This window comes from Scyliorhinus torazame, chromosome 5 (assembly GCF_047496885.1).
Source record: "Scyliorhinus torazame isolate Kashiwa2021f chromosome 5, sScyTor2.1, whole genome shotgun sequence".
Lineage (NCBI taxonomy): Eukaryota > Metazoa > Chordata > Chondrichthyes > Carcharhiniformes > Scyliorhinidae > Scyliorhinus > Scyliorhinus torazame.
The window spans coordinates 86,054,942-86,082,013 of NC_092711.1; the positions used below are offsets into that span (position 1 = coordinate 86,054,942).

At 46.1% G+C, this 27,072-nt stretch overlaps 1 protein-coding gene, 1 long non-coding RNA gene and 1 other non-coding gene across 4 annotated transcripts in view; 2 read left to right on the top strand and 1 right to left on the bottom strand.

Moving 5' to 3' along the window:
- The window catches only part of LOC140418785 (uncharacterized), a 54,921-nt gene continuing 27,849 nt past the window's right edge, over positions 1-27,072 (top strand). Inside the window, exons 1-2 of the mRNA XM_072502406.1 lie at positions 1-865; positions 1,738-2,871. Coding sequence (XP_072358507.1) covers positions 1,847-2,871 — 1,025 coding nt within the window. The 5' untranslated portion in view covers positions 1-865; positions 1,738-1,846. The remainder of the gene's footprint in view (positions 866-1,737; positions 2,872-27,072) is intronic.
- LOC140418786 (uncharacterized) lies at positions 8,007-18,340 on the bottom strand. 2 transcript variants are annotated; one of them, XR_011945325.1, is made up of 3 exons: positions 18,162-18,340; positions 14,604-14,710; positions 8,007-11,159 (listed from the first exon to the last, which is right to left on the bottom strand). It is a non-coding gene; the product is annotated as an uncharacterized lncRNA (long non-coding RNA). The 2 variants fall into 2 exon arrangements; XR_011945324.1 differs by having other exon boundaries at positions 18,170-18,335.
- Positions 16,984-17,056, top strand: trnak-cuu (transfer RNA lysine (anticodon CUU)). Its single transcript has one exon. It is a non-coding gene; the product is annotated as a tRNA-Lys (tRNA).

A 27,072-nucleotide genomic window follows, 5' to 3' on the forward strand; every position in this document is an offset into this window, starting at 1 on the left:
ATTCCACTGTCCTAAACTGTGTGAAGATCACATAGTGAGCAGCAAGTGAACATAACTAAATTGCAAGAAGCACAAGTATGTCCCGCGTCATCTGGAAAGTGTATTTTGGGATTTGAAATCCCTCTCTGGGCTGGAAACTCATGTGTAAATCTCACTGTAAAAAGATTGTTCACCAGTTGAAAGTGGAAAAGAGTTCACTCGGTCATGTCATTTACTGACTTGGCCACACAGTCACACTGGAGAGAGACCATTCAGATACATAATGTGTATGAGAGGGATTTACTCAGTTTCCCTACTCATTAACACTCCAGCTTTAAAGGTTCGAAAGGCTCTGATCCACAATTGCTGAATTCTTAATGGCAAGACAGAGTTTAAATATTCGGTGTATGGGGAAAATTCACTTGTTCACCCCACCTGCTGAGGCGCCAGTGAGTACATATCGAACTATTGGGGTTTATTCTGCAGTTAATTACACTGAGGACAGGACTATGCTTCCTGAGAAATTGGTTGATGCATCAATTAGTTCAATAATTTTACATGTTAACCCTATAACTGCGATCATAATCAGACATGAAATACAATTTTCGTCAAACAATATCACCTTTCAATGGCCGGGGTGGTACCCAGCATTCCTGGCGAAAGAGAATATGTCCTATCATCACAATAGCAGATGTGTGCACATGCGCAGCGGATGTTGGTGAATAGAGCATGCGCCGTGCGTGTTCAGCCTGATCATGCGCAGTTTGGGTGCTGGAGCTGCAGGGACGCGGCGGAGTGGATGCACAGGCTTCAGAAACACCCAGTGGAGGAGGCCTCAAACCCAGAACAAGAAGCTCCCCGTCCCCAATTTGCACCGACCCCGGTGGTAATTGCAGAACCTCTGTAACTGGGGAGATGGGGGTAATTCCAGTGGATCAGAGACCCAGGCCAATGGTCTGGGGACAGGGGCTCAAATCCCACCCTGGAGTTGGGGAAGTTTAAATTAAATTAATAAAGGGGGAGGAATCTGGAACATAAATCCACTTTCAGTAGGAATGACCATTACAGCTATCATCAATTGTAAACTGATGGAAACCTGCTGTCCTTCCCTAGTCTTGCCTACAGGAGATTCAGACTCTCAACAGCCCTCTGACAAGGGTAATAAGGGGTCAGAAACAAATCCAATGAAACCCACATCCCATAAAATAACAAAGGAAAAATTGATGGACTTGGGTTAATGACAGTCATCTTCCTCGGGGGGCAGGACATGTGCAGGGTCATCACTGTCCCTGAGCAGTGGCACAATGGTTAGCACCGCAGTCTCACAGCACTGGGAACACGGGTTTGATTCCGACTTTGGGTGACTGCGGGGAGTTTGCACATTCTCCCCTTGTCTGTGTGTCAGGCTTGCCTCCTGGTGCTCTGGTTTAGTCCCACAGTCCAAAGGTGTGCAGGTTCGGTGGATTGGCATCCCTCAGTTGCCCCTTCATGTCTAAAGGTCCGGTGGTGTTATGGGAATAGCGTGAGGGAGTGGGTCCTGTCGGGTGTTCTTTCGGAGCGTCAATACAGACTCTGGGCTGAATGGCCTCCTGCACTGTAGGGATTCTATGAAATATATATGTAAATGTTCTGAATTGCTATCCTGGACTGACAGCAATGGATTTTGGAACTCCTTTTATAGGGTGTAACACCGCAAACTCAAACCAAAAAAAATATTTGTCTCTGTTGAATTTTTAACCTTCGACATTGTGTTCACAGGATGTTGGAAAAGCAGGAGATGAAGGCAGGAAACTCAAACCAAACATCACATCAGGATCTGACGCGATTGCCTAAATTATTGTAATCTGAATATCATTTAATCTTGAACATGGAAGGAGAAAACAATGGAGAGAAACCGTCCACGTGTTCTGTGTGTGGACGAGGATTCAGCCGATCATCTGGCCTCTTGAGACATAAATGCAAACATGCTGGGGAGAAACCATGGAAATGTGGGGACTGTGGGAAGAGGTTCAGATACCCGTCTGAGCTGAAAACTCATCAACACAATCACAGTGGAGAGACACCGTTCACCTGCTCCGACTGTGGGAAGGGATTCACCACCTCATCCATCTTGCTGACACACCAGCGAGTTCACACTGGGGAGAGACCATTCACCTGCACCAAGTGTGGGAAGGGGTTCATCTGTTCATCCCACCTATTGAAACACCAATGGGTTCACACTGGGGAGAGACCGTTTAGCTGCCAGGAGTGTGGGAAAGGATTTACTACCTCATCCATCCTGCTGACACACCAACGGGTTCACACTGGAGAGAAACCATTCACATGCTCCGAGTGTGGGAAGGGATTCCCTACCTCGTCTAGCCTGCTGAAACACCAGCGAGTTCACACAGGGGAGAGGCCATTCACCTGTTCGGATTGTGGAAAGGGGTTCACTGATTCATCCGACCTGCTGAAACACCAGCGAATTCATAACGGGGAGAGGCCATTCATCTGCTCTGTGTGTGGGAAGGGATTTACTCAGTCAAAGACCCTGCAAAAACACCAGCGAGGTCACACCGGGGAGAGACCGTTCACCTGCTCTGAGTGTGGGCAAGGATTCACTCAGTCATTCATCTTGTTGAAACACCAGCGTGTTCACACTGGGGAGAGGCCATTCATCTGCTCCAGTTGTGGGAAGGGATTTACTGATTCTTCCACCCTGCTGAGACATCAGCGAGTTCACACTGGGGAAAGGCCATTCACTTGCTCCAAGTGTGGGAAAAGATTCACTCAGTCATCCAACCTGCAGAAACACCAGCGAGTTCACACTGGGGAGAGGCCATTCACTTGCTCCAAATGTGGGATGGGATTCACTCCGTCATCTCACCTGCTGAAACACCAGCGGGTTCACCAGTGACTGCAGTGATTGGATTTTGATGTTAATCACATCCAGGACCAAATCTTTTTATTGGCATCTGTTTCTGCTGAGGTTAATAGACCCCAGCACAGTTGTAGGACATGTTATCGATAAAAGTTAAAAAAAACAACTTTGTGTTGAGCAGTTTGGTGAATGTTTTTACTGTCCCTAACACAAATTAATTCCTTTTGAATGCTCTCCCCCTCCCCAGTCTCCTCCATCTTCATCACTAACAACAAGTGTGAGGGGCTCTTGGAGCTTCTTTGTAACTAAAATTGTGACAATCCGATCTGCTGCCTCTGCTGCTTCCCTCCCTCCCACTAGCCCACCGGGACAAACTGACTCTTAATTTCCCCCTTGCCTGAGTCCTGAACACCCATCTTCCTCCATCCAGCCCCCACACACACAGCAGTGAGTTCATACTGCAGAGAGAGGGTTTAAATGCTGAGACTGTGACAGGAGCTGTAAAACCCACATTCACTGATGGTTCACCAGTGCAGTCACTCTGGTTCCACTCTATTCATCTGCTCTCAGTGTAGGAAGAGGTTCAGCCGATTGTCCATCCTGCATCAGCACCAGTGAGTTCACACCGGGGAGAGGTCATTCAGTCCAAAGATGTGTGGGTGAGGTGGATTGGACATGCTAAATTGCCTTAGTGTCCAAAAAGGTTAAGTGGGGTTACTGGGTTAAGTGGGGTTACTGGGTTACGGGGATAGGATGGAGGTGTGGGCTTGGGTAGGGTGCTCTTTCCAAGGGCCGGTGCAGACTCAATTGGCCGAATGGCCTCCTTAGCACTGTAAATTCTATGATTCTATGACCTGCTCCATGTGTGGGGAGGGATTCACTGAGTCATTCAACCTGTTAACACACCAGTGGGTTCATACCGTCGGAAGCTATTTTAAATGTGTTTTAAAATTTCTCTGGAGCTGATGTCCTATCAGCATGTTCACACTGACCATTCAGGATCTCACTGTGGGTTCAGGTGATCATGTGGACTCAGTGTCCGCCAGCACAAGTTAATGAAAAGGATCCAAAGTGACACGAATACAGAAATTACAAAGTTATCTCACATACAATTTATAACAAGTGTGCATAAAATCAGTGCATAAAGGTGTCAGTGTGTAAATGTTGAGAGAGCAAAATATATTATAAAATACAGCATGACATATGCAAATAAAACATATTTGTAAGTAATATGAGTTAAACTGACGAAAGAACTATGAAAACTGATTGGAGAACTTAAATTGTTTAAGTTCACAAACCAAAGGTGGTTACATAGTGTGACAGAAAGTGACTGCTTCTTTCCAGAAACTGCAAGTTAAAGGTTAAACAAATTTAAGACACAAGGCTGAAGGTTTGAAATCTCACAGTTTTCTTCAGTCAAACTGATGTATAACTGTTAATTTTCAATGGCAGGAGAGTTAACGGTTCCAGACCTTTGCTCATCCAACCTTTATGGGATTCACAGCAGTTGCCCTGTAATTAAACCATTAAAGTGTAACTTTGTCCTGGCCTCGGGCCATGGGATGTATTTAACTTGTCCAGTTTGGCAGGAAGAATCGAAAAAACAACATTCTTGTGATCTTATGAGACAAAATCCCATCTTCACACTGAGGATACCCTCCATTGTCCCGTGTGACACTATCACTGTGCTAAATGGGGTAGATTCAGAACACATCTCGATAAAAACAGGGTATCCAAGAGGTGCTGTGGCCATCAGCAGCCTAATATTCAATTACAATCAAACCTCATAGAACATAGAACATTACAGCGCAGTACAGGCCCTTTGGCCCTCGATATTGCGCCGACCTGTGAAATCACTCTAAAGCCCATCTACACTATTCCCTTATCGTCCATATGTCGATCCAATGACCACTTGAATGCCCTTAGTGTTGGAGAGTCCACTACTGTTGCAGGCAGGGCATTCCACACCCTTACTACTCTCTGAGTAAAGAATCTTATCTCTGACATCAGTCCGATATCTATCTCCCCTCAATTTAAAGCTATGTCCCCTTGTGCTAGACATCACCATCTGAGGAAAAAGGCTCTCACTGTCCACCCTAACTAATCCTCTGATCGTCTTGTATGCCTCAATTAAGTCACCTCTTAACCTTCTCTCTAACAAAAACAACATCAAGTTCCTCAGCCTTTCCTTATAAGATCTTCCCTCCATACCAGGCAACATTTTGGTAAATCTCCTCTGCACCCTTTCCAATGCTTCCACATCCTTCCTATAATGCGGCGACCAGAATTGTACGTAAACCTCCAAATGCGGCCGCACCAGAGTTTTGTACAGCTGCAACATGACCTCATGGCTCTGAAACTCAATCCCTCGACTAATAAAAGCTAACACACCGTACACCTTCTTAACAACCCTCTCAACCTGGGTGGAAACTTTCAGGGATCTAAGTACATGGACAGCGAGATCTCTCTGCTCATCCACACTACCAAGAATCTTACCATTAGTCCAGTACTCTGTCTTCCTGTTATTCCTTCCAAAATGAATCACCTCACACTTTTCTGCATTAAACTCCATTTGCCACCTCTCAGCCAGCGCTGCAGCTTATCTATGTCTCTCTGTAACTTCTAACATCCTTCCGCACTGTCCACAACTCCACTGACTTTAGTGTCATCTGCAAATTTACTCACCAATCCTTCTACGCCCTCCTCCAGGTCATTTATAAAAATGACAAACAGCAGTGGCCCCAAAACAGATCCTTGTGGTACACTACTAGTAACTGGACTCCAGTCTGAACATTTCCCATCAACCTTGTCTTCCAGCTAGCCAATTTCTGATCCAAACTGCTAAATCACCCTGAATCCCATGCCTCTGTATTTTCTGCAGTAGCCTACCGTGGGGAACCTTATCAAACGCTTTACTGAAATCCATATACACCACATCAACTGCTTTACCCTCATCCACCTGTTTGATCACCTTCTCAAAGAACTCAATAAGGTTTGTGAGGCACAACCTACCCTTCACAAAATCGTGTTGACTATCTCTAATCAAATTATTCCTTTCCAGATGATTATACATCCTATCTCTTATAAACCTTTCCAAGACTTCACCCACAACAGAAGTAAGGCTCACTGGTCAATAGTTACCAGGGTTGTCTCTACACCCCTTCTTGAACAAGAGGACAACATTTGCTATAGGCCGGCATAATCCCTCACTCTACTGCTGGGAACACACAAAGCAAGTGTGGAGTACAAGGAAAGTAGAAAGAAACTTAAGCAAGGAGTCTGGAGGGCTAAAAGGGGTCACAAAAAGTCATTGGCCAGCAGGATTAAGGAAAATCCCAAGTCTTCTTAATTTTAATAATCTTCATTGTCACAAGTAGGCTTATATTAACACTGCAATGAAGTTACTGTGAAAAGCCTCTAGCCGCCACATTCCAGTGCCTGAGGGAGAATTCAGAGTGTCCAAATTACATAACATCATGCCTTTAGGGACTTGTGGGAGGAAACCGGAGCATCCGGAGGAAACCCACGCAGACACAGGGAGAAATTGCAGACTCTCCAGAGTGTCCCAAGCCCAGAATCGAACCTGGGACCCTGGCGCTGTGAAGCCATAGTGCTAACCACTATGCTACCGTGCTGCCCATATATAAAGAGCAAGGGGTTAGCCAGGGAGAAGGTTGACCCACTCCAGGACAGGGGAGGGAATCTATGTGTGGAGCCAGAGGAAATGGACAAGGTATTAAATGAGTACTTTGCATCAGTGCTCACCAAAGAGAAGAACTTGGTGGATGATGAGTCTGGGGAAGGATGTGTAAATAGTTTGCATCATGCTAAGATTAAAAAGGAGGTACTGGGGGTCTTGAAAAATATGATGGTCGACACATCCCCAGGACCTAATGGGATATATCCCAGAATACTGTGAGGCAAGGGAGGAAATTGCTGGGGCCTTGAGATAAATCTTTGTATCCTTACTAGCTACAGGGGAGGTCCAGAGGATTGGAGAATAGCCAATGTTGTTCCTTTGTTTAAGATGGGTAGCAAAGATAATCCATGTAATTACAGGCCGGTGAGCCTTACATCAGTGGTAGGGAAATTATTGGAGGGGATTCTTTGAGACACAATTTACTCCCACTTGGAAATAAGTGGACATATTAGTGAGAGGCAACATGGTTTTGTGAAGCGGAGGTCGTGTCTCACGAACTTAGTGAGTTTTCGAGGAAGTGACAAAGATGATTGATGAGGGTAGGGCAGTGGATGTTGTCTACATGGACCTCAGTAAGGGCTTTTACAAGGTAGGTCCCTCATGGCAGACTGGTACAGAAGATGAAGTTACACAGGATCAGAGTTGAGCTGACAAGATGGATACAGAAATGGCCGGTACAGCAATTGAACCCGTGCTGCTGGCCTTGTTCTACATTACAGACCAGCTGTCTAACCCACTGAGCTAAACCTGCCCTAATCTTTTATTGTCACAAGTATGATGTTATTGTGAAAAGCCCCTCGTCGCCAGAGTCCGGCGCCTTTTCGGGTAAGTCGGTACTGGAATTGAACCCACGCTGCTGCTGGCCTTGTTCTGCATTACAAACCTGCTGTCTAGTCCACTGAGCTAGACCAGCTCATAAACCCTGGTGTCCTGGCAAATATTTATCTCTCAATCAACATTGCCAAAATCCGATCATCTGCTCATTGCCACATTGCGGTGTGTGGCAACTTGCTTTGTTGAAATTGGCTGCTGCATTTCCGACATCAGTGATCACACTTCAGAAGCTCTTTGGGACATGTTGTGGTAATGAAAGGCACTACAGAACTGAAAGTTTTAAATTGAAGATTAATGCTTTCTGATCCTAAATTTATTTCAGCGATCCCCAACTTCCCATTTAATAAATTTGCTTTGGTTTGGACAAGAATTGTTTTTTTTTAATTTAGAGTACCCAATTCATTTTTTCCAATTAAGGGGCAATTTAGCGTGGCCAATCCACCTACGCTGCACAACTTTGGGTTGTGGGGGTGAAACCCACGCAAACACGGGGTGAATGTGCAAACGCCACATGGACAGTGACCCAGAGCCGGGATCGAACCTGGGACCTCAGCACCGTGAGGCAGTGCTAACCACTGTGCCGCCTTTGGAGAAGAATTTTAACCAATTAAAGAAAAGGCAGAATTCTCTGGATCGTCAATTAAAAGTTTATTAAAAGAAAAAGTTTACTGAACAACTTGAAGACAGTAACGTTCGCAACTTCAAGGCGGTGATCAGTCTGTAGAAGCGTAACCCTCCCTGGGTTCATCTTTGACAGTAATTTCCTTGGAACTCGGCCTCGAGTCTTCAGTACTTGGCCAGCAAGGAAGACCTTCGGAACATCGACCTTTATCCCCAAAGTGACCATTACCTCATGTCAGAGTTGGGCCTGTTGTAACATGACCATTGGTCAATTGGGCACTAGTTTAATTTACTTGAATCTCCAATTCCTGACACCACCTTAGACAGGAATACAATTGAACTGTTTCATACAGTTCCTTTATCTGATTCTGTACAATTCCTTTTTCATTCAGTTTCAAATGTTGAGGCTAATCAGGGCTGGAAGGAGACACCAATAGTTGTGGGGGTGAAACCCACGCAGACATGGGGAGAATGACAGAGACCCAGGGCCGGGATTCGAACCCGGGTCCTCAGTGCCGTAGTCCCAGTGCTAACCACTGCGTCGCTGTGCTGCCTGCCCTGGGTGTAATTGAGAACAGAAACAATAACAGCAGAATCCAATCCCTGTAATCAGTTGTGAACTTGTTGGTGTCTTAGAAAGTGCAATGAATTACAAAATCCCTTTGCACATTGAGGGCAGGTGAATGGCCTCTCCCCAGGATGAACTCCCTGGTGTGACTGCAGACGGCATACCCGAGTGAATCACACAAATCGTCATAAACGGGTGTGAGATAATTGGGATTATGGAGACACGGCTGCAGGGTGACCAGGGATAGGAACTGAATATATTCAGTATTTAGGAAGGACAGACAAAAAGGAAGAGCAGTGGAGTGGCAGTGCTGGTTCAAGAGGAAATTAATCATGGCGCTGAGGTCCCAGGTTCGATCCCAGCTCTGGGTCACTGTCCGTGTGGAGTTTGCACATCCTCCCCATGTTTGCGTGGGCTTCGCCCCCACAACCCAAAGATGTGCAGGGTAGGTGGATTGGCCACGCTAAACTGCCTCTTAATTCAGAAAAAAATGAATTGGGTACTCTAAATTAAAACAAAAAATGAATTAGGAGAAGGGAATGTGCAACAAAACCTGGGTATCCTCGTACACCAGTAACTGAAGGTAAGCAGGCAGCTACAGCAGGTGGTAAAGGAGGCAAATGGTATGCTAGCCTTCATTGCGAGCGGATTAGAGTACAGAAGCGGGGATAGATAGTTTTTTGAAGAATAAAGGGATTAAGGGTTATGGTGTTCGGGCCGGAAAGTGGAGCTGAGTCCACAAAAGACCAGCCATGATCTCATTGAATGGCGGAGCAGGCTCGAGGGGCCAGATGGCCTACTCCTGCTCCTAGTTCTTATGTTCTTATATCTTGCTGTCATTATACAGGGCCTTGGCGAGGCCATACCTGGAATATTGTGTGCAGTTTTGATTTCTGTATCTGAGGAAGGATGTTCTTGCTCTAGAGGGAGTGCAGCAAAGGTTTTCCAAGCCGATTCCTGGGATGGTGGGACTGACATATGAGAGCTGAATCAGTTAGGTTTATTATATTCATTGGAGTTCAGAAGAATGAGGGGGGATCTCATAGAAACCTATAAAATTCTAATAGGACTTGACAGGGTAGATGTGGGAAAGACTTTCCCGATGGTGGGAATGTACGGAACCAGAGGTCGCAGTCTGAGGATACGGTGTTGATCATTTAGACAGAGATAAGGAGTAATTTCTTCAACCAGAGAGTGGTGAGCCTGTGGAATTTCTTACCACAGGAAATAGTTGAGGCCAATACATTCTATGTTTTCAAGAAGCAGTTAGATATAGCATTTAGGGTGTAGGGGATCAAAGGATATGGAGGAGAAAGCGGGATTAGGCTATTGAGTTAGATGATAAGCCATGATCATAATGACTGGCAGAGCAGGTGCTAAGGGCAAAATGGTCTCTTCCTGCTCCTACTTTCTATGTTTCTATGTAATCCCTTCTCACACTAAGAGCAGGTGAATGGCCTCTCCCCAGTGTGAACTCGCTGGTGTGTCTGCAGTCTGGATAACCGAGTGAATCCTTTCCCACAGAGGGAGCAGGTGAATGGCTTCTCCCCAGTGTGAACTCGCTGATGTTTCCGCAGGGTGGATGCATCAATGAATCCCTTCCCACACTGAGAGCAGGTGAATGGCCTCTCCCCAGTGTGAACTCGCTGGTGTGTCTGCAGGCTGGATAACCAAATGAATCCCTTGCCACACTGAGAGCAGGTGAATGGTCTCTCCCCAGTGTGAATCCGCTGATGTTTCCGCAGGGCGGATGAATCACTGAACCCCTTCCCACACTGAGAGCAGGTGAATGGTCTCTCCCCGGTGTGAATTCGCTGATGTGTCTGCAGATTGAATAACCCTGTGAATCCCTTCCCACATTGAGGGCAGGTGAACGGCCTCTCCCCAGTGTGAACTCGCTGATGTGACTGCAGATTGGATAACCCTGTGAATCCCTTCCCACACTGAGGGCAGGTGAATGGCCTCTCCCCAGTATGAGCTTGCTGGTGTCTCTGCAGACTGGATAACCAAGTGAATCCCTTCTCACACTGAGAGCAGGTGAATGGTGTCTCTCCAGTGTGAATTCGCTCGTGCTTCCGTAGGGTGGATAACTGAGTGAATCCCTTCTCACACTCAGAGCAGATGAATGGCCTCTCCCCAGTGTGATTGCGTTGATGAATCTCCAGCTCAGATGGGAATCTGTATTCTTTCCCACAGTCCCCACATTTCCACGGTTTCTCCATGTTTTGGGTCTCCTCGTGTCTCTCCAGATTGGAAAATCAGTGGAAGCCTTGTCTCCACACAGAACTTTGTGCACGGTCTCTCCTCACTGTGAATGGTGTGATGTTGTTTCACGCTGTGTATCTGGTTGAAGCTCTTTCCACAATCAGTTCACTGGAACACTCTCACTCGGGTGTGTGTTGTGTGCGTCTGGGTGCTTTTCCAGTCACACTCACGTTAAAAATCTTTTGAAGCCGACAGATTGGATGAACATTTCTCCTTCTCGCCGATGATATTCAGAGCCCGATGATATTCAGGTCAGAAGGAATCGAGTGAGTTTGTCACATCGAGGTGTGATGTTTGAGATTTCTGTCTATAATTCCTCCTCTTCCAATAACCTTTAAAAATGATTTACAAAAGTCATCAGTGAGCACAGGATAGAAATTCAGAACAGACAATTCTCGTTCCTATGGAACTTGATTTTCTCTCTCGTTCTCCAAAAGCTGTAAATCTCCATCCCACACACTGTCCCTCCATTCTGACTCTGCTGTATCTAATATTCACCCTCCCAATTCTCCTGAAGGTGCTGACTCATGTTGACTGACAGATCCAAGCTCAGCTCACTGCTTCCTCACCAGAACGCAGAGATTAGAATGGGAGCAAGAGTAGGCCATTCGGCCCACCGAATCTGCTCAACCATTCAATGCGATCCTTGGCCGATCTACTTCAGCACCATTTTCCCACACGATCCCCATATCCCTCGATATCTTCAGTATCTAGAAACCCGTCAATATTTGTCTTGAACATACCAGATGACTGAGGCTCCACATTCCTGTGGGGTAGAGAATTTCAAAGCTTCACCACATCCTTGAGTGAAGAGATCTCTCATCTCAGCTTTCTCTCTATTTTCCTCCCTGTTCCCCATAACCCTTAACTCCATTGTCAATAGAATATCTGTCAAACTTGTGCTTCAATATATTCAATGACCCCCAGATACAACTGGTCCCTGTGGAAGAGAAATCCAAAGACTAACAACCCTCTGAAGGAAGAGATGACTGGAAATCTATAACGTAGCTACAGTCTGATATTACAACACGAGATATAATTAAACATTTACTTTATTACAGAACCGTAAATAATATATCTAATTTGTACCATGTAACAACACTAGACATATCTCTGTCCATTATTCATTTAATTGCCCTGAAATGTCAGTCATCTCCTGGGGAATCCACCCCTTTCATTGTGAACGTTAGGAAAGAGACAATCCTTTTTTGAAATAAATTGAGTAACCAATTATTGTTTTTCCAATTATGGTGCAATTTTGCATGGCCAATCTACCTACCCTGCACATCTTTGGGTTGTGGGGGTGAGACCCACGCAGACATGGGGCGAATGTGCGAACTCCACAAGGACAGTGACCCGAGGCCTAGATCAAAGCCGGGTCCTCGGTGCTGTGAGGCAGCAGTGCTAACCACTGTGCCACCAGAAACCATTCTTTTAGTCAGACAAATAAATGTACCAACCTGTTAAGGAGATGGGTGGGAGGAGTTGGATACACTTTGTGGAGCCGTGAACCTTCATGTATTTTTTTCCCCAATTAAGTGTCAATCTAACCTCGGCTAACCACTGAGCCACCGTGCCTGCCCCTAATGATGACTTTTATAAACTCCTTTTACAGGGTATTACAAGGGGAGGATTTACAGATGGAAACTCAAATCGAACTTCACTTCAAGATTTAACAGAGTTGGGTAGCACGGTGACCTAGTGGTTCGCACAGCTACCTCACGGGGCAGGTCCCCGGTTCGATCCCGGCTCTGGGTCACTGTCCGTGTGGAGTTTGCACATTCTCCCCGTGTCTGCGTGAGTTTCGCCCCCACAACCCAAAAATGTGCAGAGTCGGTGGAATGGCCCTTAATTGGAAAAAATAAATTGGGCACTCTAAATTTTAAAAAATTGTTTTTGTAAAGGTTTAACAGAGTCACTCCATTCATCAGGACCTGAATATCATTGGCCTGTGAATGTGGAAGAAGAAATGTTTGTCTGCTCTGTCTGAAGGAAAAGGTTTTCAAGATTAGCGTGACTGAAAAAAAACCGATACACACTCGACTCGAGTGAGTGTTCCAGTGAACTGACTGTGGAAAGAGCTTTAACCAGTTACACAGTCTGAAAAAACATCACACCATTCACAGTGGGGAGAGATCATACACATGCTCTCTGTGGGGACAGACATAAACTGATTGTCAAATTTGAAGAGGGACCAGGACACCAGCAGCATCCTGAAACCATGGAAATGTGGGGACTGTGGGAAGGCATTCAGATCCCCATGAGAGCTGGAGATTCATCACCGTAGTCACACCGGCGACAGAGCACTCACCTGTTCTGAGTGTGGGAAGGGATTCACTCAGTTATCCGAGTGAGGATTTTCCAGGATTTGGGAGCCGAGCTAGTGAGGAAGCGAGCGGCCTTTAATAAAGGTTCAGCTGCTCCATGTAAGAAAGGAGTTTGATTCGGGGTGGTATACCCGGCAAAGCTGCGGGTTACAAATTAGTCCAAAGACTTCCATTTCGAGACACCAGAGGAGGCGAACATGGTAAAGCATGGACTGGGGTCCAATTATCTCTGTTGGACAAGATCTATGTTTCCTGTGGGGTGGGATGGGTGTTGTATCCTCTGTATAGTTTTGATATTTTCTGATAAAATCTGTTTTTCTGTTTGGGGTGAAGGGAGATTTTCTTTATGAAGCACAATGTAGACATATAGGGGGTGGGGAGGGAGATGGGTTAGCTATCTGAGGACTAAAGAACTGTTTTTGTTTTACTCTGAGAGTGTATGGGTGCATATATGGCGCCCACCTTGGGGGTTCTTGGCCTGCACATTTTGAAGATTTACTGGATAGTCCCTCATGGCTGATTGTGTGATTGGGGGGGGGGAACCCCTGATTCAGCTGGTCATCTCGAACGTAAGGGGATTGAGTGGACCAGTGAAGAGGTGGAGGGCTTTCGCTCACCTAAAGAATCAAAATGTTGGTGTGGTGTTCTTGCAGGAGACTCACTTGCGGGTTAGAGATCAGACCAGACTGTGGAGGGGTGAGCCAAGTGTTTCACTCGGGCTTTGACAAAGGGTTCGAGGTGCTGCAATTCTTTTTTAAAATAAATTTAGAATACCCAATTCATTTTTTCAAATTAAGGGGCAATTTAGCATGGCCAATTCACCTACCCTGCACATCTTTGGGTTGTGGGGGTGAAACTCATGCAAACACGGGGAGAATGTGCAAACCCCACACAGGCAGTGACCCAGGGCCGGGATCGAACCTGGGACCTCGGCGCCGTGATGCAGCAGTGCTACCCAGGGCATCACTGTGCTTCCCGTCAGGTGCTGCAATTCTAATCGATAAACAGGTCCCTCTTTTGGTCACTAACATCATTGTGGACACTAATGGGAGATATGTGGTGGTCACTATGTCGTTGGGTGCTGGTGAATGGCAAGCCCCTAACTGGGACGGTGTGTCATTTGAAAAAAAATTGTTGGGATCCATCCCAGACCTGGATACACAACAATTGATTCTTGGAGCAAACATCAATTGCATACTGGATCCTAAAATGGACTGGTCCAAGCCCATTCAACTGCTACAAAAACAGGAAAAAGGAATGAAACCGGACAGATCACAGGGCAGTGACCCGGGCACCGGAAATGACAACGGTGAACCCAGCAAAAGATAAAGAAAAGCTGTTCATTAGCAGATTGTAAAAGGATTATGGGGCACAGATTTAAGATTGGGTACAAGATCTACATGGGAGATGTTACACAGTGAGTGATAATGATCTGAATTCAATGCTTACACACAAAGGTCGATAATCTCCAGGTCCTGATAAATCGTATGTTGCTGTCAGAATTTGAAGTGAGGATTGGTTGTAAGTTTCTGGTCTGCGAATCCCTTTCTAAGTCTCTGTGAAAGAAGTTTACAAAGGCATCACTGTCAGTCCAGAAATACAATTCAGGAAAGATAAATATTTCTCCCGGTTTGTATTTGCTGTGTGTAAATCCTCCCCGACTAGCCCCCTTTAAAGGAGTTTCCAAAATTAATCACTGTCAGTCCAGGACAGAAATTCACAACATTCTCCACTCCTGTTCCCTGGTCCAGGATGACCGCTGATGCGCCCCCTCTGCACACAGTCCCTCTTGTCATCAGCAGTCCCTTGATTTGAGGGTGTTGTCTACTCAGGGTTGGGAGTTTCTGCCCTGGGTCTCCATGTGGCTGAACAGAGCCGCAGAGCTTTGGACACATGGGACAGGATGTCCAATGAATCTTGTATTTACAGTGCAGAAGGAGGCCATTCGGCCCATCGAGTCTGCACCGGTCCTTGGAAAGAGCACCCCATTTCAAGCCACACTTCCAATCGATCCCCTCAACCCAGTAACCCCACCCAAACCCTTTTGACACGAAGGTCAATTTAGCATGGCCACTCCACCTAACCTGCACACTTTGGACTGTGGGAGGAAACCGGAGCACCCGGAGGAAACCCACGCAGACAGCGAAATCTGGAGCAGGATTGGCTTCCTTTTCTTTCCATCGCTGCCACCGCTTTGCCCCATCAATAAGACATTGAGACTCAAGGACTCATCCAGTTTAATGGACAAGTTGTCTCCATTCTGAACAATGGGGAACAAGCTCCTCCCACTCATTGAAACATCGCCCCTACAAAGATGACAAACGCGCATGCGCCCTGATGCACATCCAATAAAGATGACGGCCATTAACCCGAGCCGAACATGAGGAGCTGCAGCTCCGCTCGGTACAAACTGGGTACCGGAAACTCTTTTCCTTTTTTAAAAAAAAACTTTTTATTGGCATTTCTCATATTTATAAACAACCGTGAACTCTCTTCCGAAGTTTGCGGCTTACAACAGCTTTACACGATGTTTCCGCCCACCCCCACGATCTCTCGCTCCCTCCATATTGTTAATCGCCTCTCACGATTTCGGATCTGAAGACACAGCCCTTCTGCATCTCCATTACCCACACTGCGCATGCTTCAATCACAGCGGGCCCCACCCCTCATTCATTCCGATTGGTTGGAGGACTAGCCGCTCTCGGTCGGTCCTCCAATCCTGCCCCTCCACCTCCTATTGGTCTGGAGCTGCCGTCAATCACCCAGGCATTATGACGGTTACAGATGGTGAGAGCGGCCACAGGCTCAGACTGTGCGCTGATTGTCCAATAATAACAGTGAGAGTCTCAGTAGGACAATTAGACAATAATAGTGGAGATGGGGCCCAGAGGATAAACAGCAAAGGATTCACTCACTTTGAGTGTAACAAACACTGTCTGTTCCAATAATAAGAGTCAGGCTGCAGTGTGTGAGTGAACACATCATTGGATCCAATGTAGAATCATAGAATCCCCCCAGTGCAGAAGGAGGCCATTCGGCCCATCGAGTCCATAGCAACCCTCTGAAAGAGCACCCTACCTTGGCAAATTCCCCACCCTTTCCCCGTAACACCTCCCAGGGACAATTTAGCACAGCCAATCCACCTAATCTGCACATTCTTGGACTGTGGGAGGAAACCAGAGCACCCGGAAAGGAAATCTACGCAGACGCAGGAAAACTCCGCAGAGACAGTGACCCAAGGTCGGAATTAATCATAGAATCTACAGTGCAGAAGGAGACCATTCGGCCCATTAAGTCTGTACCTGCGTTACCTGATCTGGCCAACTCACTGAAATGTGGTTAATTCTGAATTGCCCAGCAAGCCACTCAGTTTAAGGACAATTAGGAATGGGCAACCAAGCTGGTTTGCCCGTGACACTCACATCCCATAAAAAAGAGAAAATAAAAGGGCTGTTGCCTGTGCCGGTTTCAAAGCAATCAGTACTGGCCCTTCACTCCTGGTTTACATCATTGATTTGAAAGTAAATGTAGGAACATGAATAAGAAGTTTACATGTGACACAAAAATGATTAAACATTGGTGATAGTGAGGAAGAAAGCTGGAGGGAAAACAAGGCAAAGGATTACATGATAAATGGCAGGACAGGACTAGTTAGGCCAGAGCTAGATTCCTGTACAGGAAGATTGCACTAGAGAAAGTACAGAGGGGATTTACGAACATCAGCCAGAAATTGACAATGTTTGCTCTGAGGAAAGTTTGGATAAACTGGGGCTGTTTTCTTTGCAACAGAAAGGACTGAGGGGAGACCAAAATGAAATTGTGAAAAGCAGCCTGGCTAGCTCAGTCGGCAGAGCATGGGAGTCTTAATCCCAGGACCGTGGGTTCAAGACCCACGTTGGGCGCTTCAGCTTCTGTAATCTGAGAACATAGAGCTGGACTGTTTTATGGGCGGCACGGTAGCACAGTGGTTAGCACTGCTGCTTCACAGCACCAGGGTCCCAGGGTTCAATTCCCACTTGGGACACTGTCTGCGTAGAGTCAACAGGTTCTCCCAGTGTCTGTATGGGTTTCCTCCCACATGTCCCGAAAGACATGCTTGTTAGGTGAATTGGACATTCCGAATTCTCCCTCTGCGTACCCGAATAGGTGCCTGAATGTGATTACGGGGATTTTCACAGTAACTTCATTGCAGTGTTAATGTAAGCCTACTTGTGACAATAGTAAAGATTATTCTAAATGTATAAAATTCTGGCGTTTCATGGTGGCACAGTGGTTGTGCGCCTGCGTGTTGGGGACACGGATTCGATCCTGGCCCTGGGTCACAGTCTGTAAGGAGTTTGCACATTCTCCCGTTTTCTGTGTGGGTTTCACCCCCACAACCCAAATATGTGCACGTTAGATGGCTTGGCAAAATTAAATTGCCCCTTAATTGGAGAAAAATATAAATTTATATATTTTTTAAATTCAGAGGGATTTAAATAGATTGGAAAGGAGGGTCCTATTCCCTTTGGTTGAGGGATACATATAAAAGGGGGCAGAGATTTAGGGAAGGACTAGGAGGTTTAGAGGGTGGTGAGGATCTGTGACATGCTGCCTGAAATGATGGCAGAAACCCTCATAACATTTAAAAAGTATTCAGATAGACATTCGAATTGATGTAACTTAAAAAGCTACAGACCACAATCTGGAAATTGGGATTCGGCTGAATACCTACTTTGTAGCCACGATGAGCTGAATGAAATGCAACAGAAACAACAAACTTTAACAAAATCCCGGATAGTAACTCTCACTACGAACAAGGTCAGCAGTTTGCCCAGTTTAACTGCCAAGTATGCTAATGCGGTAATTTTGAAATGTATCTGCATACATAAGAGTACAACAGCAAATTATTTAACTTCCCCAATGTGATCGGTGTAATTAGTCTCAAATTTAACCCGGAATGGTCATTTACATTTTCCCAGTCACTCTGATATCTGAAATCTTTGCCCTCAGACAGAACAGACAAACCATTTTACCGCCCAATGATTTTCAGGTCCTGATAAATCGAGTAACTCAGTCAGAGGATGATGTGATGTTTGGTTTGACGTTCCCATCACTAAATCCTCGTATTTCGAAAGGAGTTTCCAAAGGAATTTCACAAGATTCTCTCTTCCGGCTTCCGGTTCAACGACGGCCGCACATGCGCCCTGCTGCACCTGAGAAAGATGGCGGCCGCGCAGGTGTCCTGCTGCATATCGCCTCCTAAACAGATGACAGCCGTTAACAGAGGCCAATCAGGGAGAAAGACACCGAGGCGGCCGCCCCATTCGGTGCAAACACCGAACTGTATCAAAGGTGCCGGAACCAATTTATCACCCTGAGAAACGTAATGGAATAATGGCGGCTAAGACTACCCGGAATGCCAGGCGCGGATGAATACGCCCTATCTCCATCACAGGAGGCGCAGGCGTCCGATTGTCCCGCCCCCGGAAGTCGCCTCTCTGTACGGAGCATGCGCGGTGCTGCTCCTGGCTGAGCGTAGCCGCAGTGAGACTGAATGCGGCTCCCAGAGGCTGAATGAGAGCCTCCGCGAGCGGGGACAATGGGGAGAACCCAAACCCCCCAATAAGACCCATTGATTTTAGTGTCAGTCTGCAGACAGGAGCTGGAGAACTGAACCCAGGCAGAGGAGGACATAGAACATTACAGCGCAGTACAGGTCCTACGGCCCTCGATGTTGCGCCGACCTGTGAAACCACTCTAAAGCCCATCTATACTATTTGGCTATCTTCCATATGTCGATCCAATGACCATTTGAATGCCCTTAGTGTTCGCGAGTCCAGTACTGTTGCAGGCAGGGCATTCCACACCCTTACTACTCTCTGAGTAAAGAACATCTGTCTTATATCTATCTCCCCTCAATTTAAAGCTATGTCCCCTCGTGCTAGACATCACCATCCGAGGAAAAAGGCTCTCACTGTCCACCCTATCCAATCATCTGATCATCTTGTATGCCTCAATTAAGTCACCTCTTGACCTTCTCTCTAACGAAAACAGCCTCAAGTCCCTCAGCCTTTCCTCATAAGATCTTCCCTCCATACCAGGCAACATTCTGGTAAATCTCCTCTGCACCCTTTCCAATGCTTCCACATCCTTCCTATAATGCAGCGACCAGAATTGCCCGCAAGACTCCAAATGCGGCCGCACCAGAGTTTTGTACAGCTGCAACATGACCTCATGGCTCCGAAACTCAATCCCTCTACCAATAAACGCTAACACACCGTATGCCTTCTTACCAACCCTCTCAACCTAGGTGGCAACTTTCAGGGATCTATGTACATGGACACCGCGATCTCTCTGCTCATCCACACTGCCAAGAATCTTACCATTAACCCAGTACTCTGTCTTCCTGTTATTCCTTCCAAAATGAATCACCTCACACTTTTCTGCATTAAACTCCATTTCCCACCTCTCAGCCCAGCGCTGCAGCTTATCTATGTCCCTCTGTAACTTGTAACATCCTTCCGCACTGTCCACAACTCCACCGACTTTAGTGTCATCTGCAAATTTACTCACCCATCCTTCTACGCCCTCCTCCAGGTCATTTATAAAAATGACAAACAGCAGTGGCCCCAAAGCAGATCCTTGTGGTACACCACTAGTAACTGGACTCCAGTCTGAACATTTCCCATCAACCACCACTCTTTGACTTCTTCCAGCTAGCCAATTTCTGATCCAAACTGCTAAATCACCCTGAATCCCATGCCTCCGTATTTTCTGCAGTAGCCTACCGTGGGGAACCTTATCAAATGCTTTACTGAAATCCATATACACCACATCAAATGCTTTACCCTCATCCACCTGTTTGGTCACCTTCTCAAAGAACTCAATAAGGTTTGTGAGGCACGACCTACTCTTCACCAAACCGTGTTGACTATCTCTAATCAATTTATTCCTTTCCAGATGATTATACATCCTATCTCTTATAAACCTTTCCAAGATTTTGCCCACAACAGAAGTAAGGCTCACTGGTCTATAATTACCGGGTTTGTCTCTACTCCCCTTCTTGAACAAAGGGACAACATTTGCTATCCTCCAGTCTTCTGGCACTATTCCTGTAGACAAAGATGACTTAAAGATCAAAGCCAAAGGCTCAGCAATCTCCTCCCTAGCTTCCCAGAGAATCCTAGGATAAATCCCATCCGGCCCAGGGGACTTATCTATTTTCACACTTTCCAGAATTGCTAACACCTCCTCCTTATGAACCTCAAGCCCTTCTAGTCGAGTAGCCTGAATCTCAGTATTCTCCTCGACAACATTGTCTTTTTCCTGTGAGAATACCGATGAAAAAATTTAATTTAGCACCTCTCCTATCTCCTCGGACTCCAAGCACAACTTCCCACGACTGGCCTTGACTGGCCCTACTCTTACCCTAGTCATTCGTTTATTCCTGACATATCTATAAAAGGTTTTAGGGTTATCCTTGATCCTACCTGCCAAAGACTTCTCATGTCCCCTCCTGGCTCTTCTTAGCTCTCTCTTTAGGTCCTTTCTAGCTAACTTGTAACTCTCGAGCGCCCTAACTGAACCTTCATGTCTCATCTTTACATAAGCCTCCTTCTTCCTCTTGACAAGTGTTTTGACTGAGTTAGTAAACCATGGTTCCCTTGCTCGACCACTTCCTCCCTGCCTGACAGGTACATACTTATCAAGGACACGCAGTAGCTGTTCCTTGAACAAGCTCCACATTTCCATTGTGCCCATCCCCTGAGAGTTTTCCTCTCCATCCGATGCATCCTAAGTCATGCCTCATTGCATCATAATTGCCTTTCCCCCAGATATAACTCTTGCCCTGCAGTATATACCTATCCCTTTCCATCACTAAAGTAAACGTAATCGAATTGTGGTCACTATCACCAAAGTGCTCATCTACCTCCAAATCTAACACCTGTCCTGGTTCATTACCCAGTACCAAATCCAATATGGCCTCACCTCTCGTTGGCCTATCTACATACTGTGTCAGGAAACCCTCCTGCACACATTGGACAAAAACGGACCCATCTAATGTACTCGAACTATAGCGTTTCCAGTCAATATTTGGAAAGTTAAAGTCCCCCATAACAACTACCCTGTTGCTTTCGCTCCTATCGAGAATCATCTTTGCAATCCTTTCCTCTACATCTCTGGAACTTTTCGGAGGCCTAGAGAAAACCCCTAACAGGGTAACCTCTCCTTTCCTGTTTCTAACCTCAGCCCATACTACCTCAGTAGACGAGTCCTCATCAAACGTCCTTTCTGCCACCGTAATACTGTCCTTGACTAACAGTGCCACCCCTCCACCTCTGTTACCACCTTCCCTGAGCTTACTGAAATATCTAAACCCCGGCACCTGCAACAACCATTCCTGTCCCTGCTCTATCCATGTCTCCGAAATGGCCACAACATCGAAGTCCCAGGTACCAACCCATGCTGCAAGTTCACCCACCTTATGCCGGATACTCCTGGCATTGAAGAAGACACACTTTAAACCACCTTCCTGCCTGCCGGTACACTCCTGCAACTTTGAAACCTTACTCATGACCTCACTACTCTCAACCCCCTGTATACTGGAGCTACAATTCAGGTTCCCAAGCCCCTGCTGAACTAGTTGAAACCCTCCCGAAGGGCATTAGCAAATCCCCCCCCCCCAGGATATTGGTACCCCTCTGGTCCAGGTGTAGACCATCCCATTTGTAGAGGTCCTACCGACCCCAGAATGAGCCCCAATTATCCAGAAATCTGAAACCCTCCATCCTGCACCATCCCTGTAGCCACGTGTTCAACTCCTCTCTCCCCCTATTCCTCGTCTCGCTATCAAGTGGCACGGGTAACAACCCAGAGATAATAACTCTGTTTGTCCTAGATCTAAGTTTCCACCCTAGCTCCCTGAATTCCTGCCTTACATCCCCATCCCTTTTCCTACCTATGTCGTTGGTACCTATGTGGACCACGAATTGGGGCTGCTCCCCCTCCCCCTTAAGGATCCCGAAAACACGATCCGAGACATCACGCACCCTGGCACCTGGGAGGCAACACACCAACCGCGAGTCTCTCTCGTTCCCACTGAATCCCCTATCTATCCCCCTAACTATGGAGTCTCCAATGACTAATGCTCTACTCCTCTCCCCCCTTCCCTTCTGAGCAACAGAGACAGACTCTGTGCCAGAGACCTGTACCCCATGGCTTACCCCTGGTAAGTCCCCCCCCCCACCAACAGTATCCAAAGCGGTATACTTGTTACTAAGGGGAACGACCACAGGGGTTCCCTGTACTGACTGCTTCCTCCCAGCCCCTTTCACCATCACCCATCTATCTTTATTCTTCGGAGTAACTACATCCCTGAAGCTTCTATCGATGATGACCTCTGCCTCCAGAATGATCCGAAGTTCATCAAGCTCGATCTCCATATCTCTAACGCGGTTCCTGAGGAGCTGGAGATGGGTGCACTTCCCACAGATGAAATCAGCACGGACACTGTCGGCGTCCCTCACCTCAAACATTCTGCAGGAGGAACATTGTACTACCTTCACTGTCATCCCCTCCAGAAAAAAAAAAGAAAAAGAATGAAAGAGCTTACTTCTTATTCACTCCCCTTCTCAGCAGGCACTCACTCAGCAACCTCTGCGCCCCGCACGATAACACCTGAGGGAAAATAAAAGAAAAACTACTTACCAGTCACCAGCCAATCCTTTACCTGCAGGATGTGACGTCACGGTTCAACTGCTTTCTACTTCTACCTCGACTAGAGGTAGAAGTCTTGATCTTTACAGCGGTTGCTTTTTTTTTTGTTAGAAAAGAGGGTAGGGAGGGAAACACTGAAGAAGTCTTTCAGGTTTAAGTGTCACTTGACAACAACTCCTCCACAGATCACCTTCAAGTTAGGGTGAGGGAGGCAGAAAACTGGGAGTGGAGGAAATAAATGGTGCAGATGGTGAGATGGGTTTGGATTTCAGCCCAGGGAGGAGGGAGAGTGTGTGGGACGGGGATTTACAGCTTTGGGGGAACAAGAGAGGGAAAAATGTTCCAGATAAACTAGAATTGTCTGTTCAGAATTTCTACCCTGGATTGACAGTGATGACTTTTGTAAACTCCTTTTACAGGATATTCGAAGTGGAGGATTGGCCGACAGAAAATTCAAACCAAACATCACATCGAAATCTGACAGTCACTCAATTCATTAAGAGCTCAATATCTTCAGTCTTTGAATTTGGAAGGAGAAGTGTGACTGCAAAAGCACCGAGACCCACCCCCAATGAGAGTTTTCCAGTCCGCTGACTGTGGAGAGAGTTTTAACCAGTTACACAGCCTCAAAAAAAGTATTACATCATTCACTGCAGGGAGAAATTAAACACTTGTTTGTGTGTGGACAAAACTTCAACCGGGAGAGACAGAAAGACCCCTCACCATGGAGAAACTGTGGAAATGTGCGGACTGTGGGAAGGGATTCAGTTACCCATCACAACTGGAAGTTCATCGTCGCAGTCACACTGGGGAGAGACCGTTCATCTGCTCCATTTGTGGGAAGGGATTCACCCATTCATACAAACGTCTGACACACCAGCGAGTTAACACTGAGGAAAGGTCATTCACCTGCCCTGTTTGTGGGAAGGGATTCACCAACTTGTTCATACTGATAAGAGACCATTTATATGTCCTGACTGTGAGAAGAGTTTTAAATGTAAAAACGATCTGCTGACACATCAACGTATTGATACTGGGGAGAGACCGTTCTCCTGCTCCCTGTGTGGGAAAGGATTCATTCAGTCATCCCACCTGCAGACACATCAACTTGTTCACTCTGATAACAAATGTTTTAACTGTCCTGACTGTGAGAAGAGCTTTAAAAGCAAAAAGAATTTACTAACACACCAATCTGCTCACACTGGGGAGAGACCATTCACCTGCTCTGTGTATGGGAAAGAATTCAGCTGTCCACATGCCCTACTGAACCACAAGAGAATTCACACTGGGGAGAGACCATTCACTTGCTCTGACTGTGGGAAAGGATTCATTAATTCATCCAACCTTCTGATACACCAGCAACTTCATACAGGGGATAGACCGTTCACCTGCTCTGAATGTGGGAAGGGATTCACACGTTCATACAACCTTCTGACACATCAGCAGGTTCACAGTGAGGAGAGGCCGTTCACTTGCTCAGTGTGTGGGAAGGGATTCACTCGTTCATCCAACCTATTGAATCACCAGAGAGTTCATACTGGGGAAAGCCCATTCACCTGCTCTGTGTGTGGAAAGGGGTTTACTCACTCATCCCACCTGCTAACACACCAGCGAGTTCACAAGCGACTACAAGGTTTAGATTATACCCTGATTGATGCTGTTAATCATGTCCAGGACTGAATAATGTTCACTCTGACTGTCTTAATCTGCTGATGATGTTTATTATTCTGAATAAATGTGTTTGAAACGTTGTTACAGACTTTTGTCTTTCCCACCTGAGTGCTGAACATCACCTGTCTGGAGCTCAGAAAGGACAATCTGGGGGAGGATCACATGGCAGGAACAAAACTTCAGCCTCGACACAGTCTTTCAGGGTCACACTGAGAGGGACAAATGACACTTTGGTCTTTCTCATCTCTCTTCACTGTCAGCAAAATACCCGTGTGGGTTAACCCTGAGGCGTGTAAGAAATGTGTCCCAATCACTCTCTTCCATATCTCAGGGCTCCTAGACACAGTCCAGAAGCACCTTTACAACTGTGTTTAGAGTCAGGAAGAACAATGGTGAATGCTGGAAACGTGCTGTCAAATCTGAGATTGGTGTAAAACTGGGATGTTCCTGATTGAATGTAAAGCAGCTGGTTTATGTTTCCAGACTGAAAATGTGTTTGTGTGACAGTCACAATGAATTGAATAGAAACCTACTTCAAATAGATTGGTTGAAGTCTGCATTAAAATAGCAGCTGGAGCAGCTCACGGGACCCTGGTAACTGCTGGGACAATTAGACAACAGTTTGATTCCCAGATAAAGAAGGAGCTGCGGCTTGTGTCCAAGGATTCCCAGTTTTCATAGAATCATAGAATTTACAGTGCAGAAGGAGGGCATTCAGCCCATCGAGTCTGCATCGACTCTTGGAAAGAGCACCCGACTTAAGCCCACACCTCTACCCCATCCCCGTAACCCAGCAACCCCAGTGCACCTTTTTGGACACTGAGGGCAATTTAAGGTTAGGCCAATCAACCTAACCTGCACATCTTTGGACTTGTATGCTTCCCACATTCTGCCCTTTTAAATGAGTCTCACTCCTACCAGCCTTTAACAATCATAAACATACCAGAGAAAAGGGCGACGCTGTGCCTGCCCCTTTAACTGGGAGCTGAACAGTGTCAGAGCCCCGACTGTCCCTTTAAGAATGAGTGATGTGTTCAGCTGAAGATTCCTGTTGGCTGTTTTCTGAGTGGTCTCCTTATTCTGATCATTCTCAGTGATCCTCGTGTCATCTCTGTTCTTTCTCAGATTCTCACTTAACCTCTCTCCGCGCTCACACTCACTCATTTCACATACCTCCCACCTCTCTCTATCTTTCTCCATGACACTCACTCCTTTAACCTTTCTATTTCAGAGAGCACCTAAACTTACTTAATTTCTCTCTCTGAAGAAGCACCGAACACACTGAACCTCTCCTCCAACATCTCATTTATGGAGACTCAATCCTTTCTCTCTCTATCTCCCACTTTCTCTCTCTCTGATTGGCCCTGACTAACTTTAAAACTCCTATTTTCTAATAACCCTCTTTGAGGAAAATTTAATTTTGTATAATGTCCCCTCATTTCTCCCAGTAATAATCCTCAGTCCATTTTCCTGTTCAGTGAATATGTTAAAAATCTAAATAACCTCCTATTTTAATGTTTAACATCAGAATGGAGGTGAATGTAATGCTGAGACTGGCAGCAATATGTGTGGGTGTTCTTGATACGGTCAGTGAGTTCACCCTCAAAGGCAGGAAGACTGTTCACGGTGATAACATGAAACTGACGCCTGCTGTTTCATTCTCAGGAAACACAACTTCCTGTTTCTCTGCTGCTGGTTCCAAACCGCACACCTCGCTTCTGAGCAGAAAATAAATCCAGGGACCACAATCTGGTGAGAACATCTGTCAGTGCAGCCTACATCTGTCCACAGAGTCAGGGCAGAGTCACACAGATCACGTTGTGGTGTCATTTACAAATGAGCCGGTTATTTCTGTTCAGAGTCTCCATTCCCGGACAGAAGCGGCTGTGACTGTGAATCAGTCACTGAGTTTCCTCTGCTCTCTGTAGCTGGGAACTGATAACCTGCTCCCTTATATTTTATATCATTCTTTCCGTGTTACTTGTTTCCTCTATTTCTCAGCTTTAATCTCTCGCCACCTCATCGTTCTGTTTTTTAAAATCTCAGTTCTTCTCTCAGTCTTTCTTTCTCCTTTCCTCTATATTTCTCTCCTATTCCTTTGTAATTGAGGTGTTCAAAATCATGAAGTGTTTGTGATAGGTTGAAGGAGGAAAAAGAGGGAGAGAACCAGTAAATGTTGGAAAATCTCAGCAGTTCTGGCAGCATCGGTACTGACAGAAACAGAGTTAACGTTTCAAGTCCTTGTGACTCAGAGCAGGAGAAACAGGGATTGTCCCTCTGAGATCAGGGAAAGTGAAGGAGAGATTTAATAGAGGTGTTTAAAATGAGGAAGGATTTGTGATAGTATCGATGGGGAGAAACTGTTTCCCAAGAGGGTTTGTAACCAGAGGACACAGAGATTTAAGATATTTGACAACAGAACCCAAGGGGGTGATGAGGAGAATTGTTTTTACACAGTGATGTGATGTGATCTGGAATTGACACTGACAGGCTGCTGGAAGCAGATTTACAGTAACTTTCAAAGGGAGTACACTTGTAGAGTGTAAAT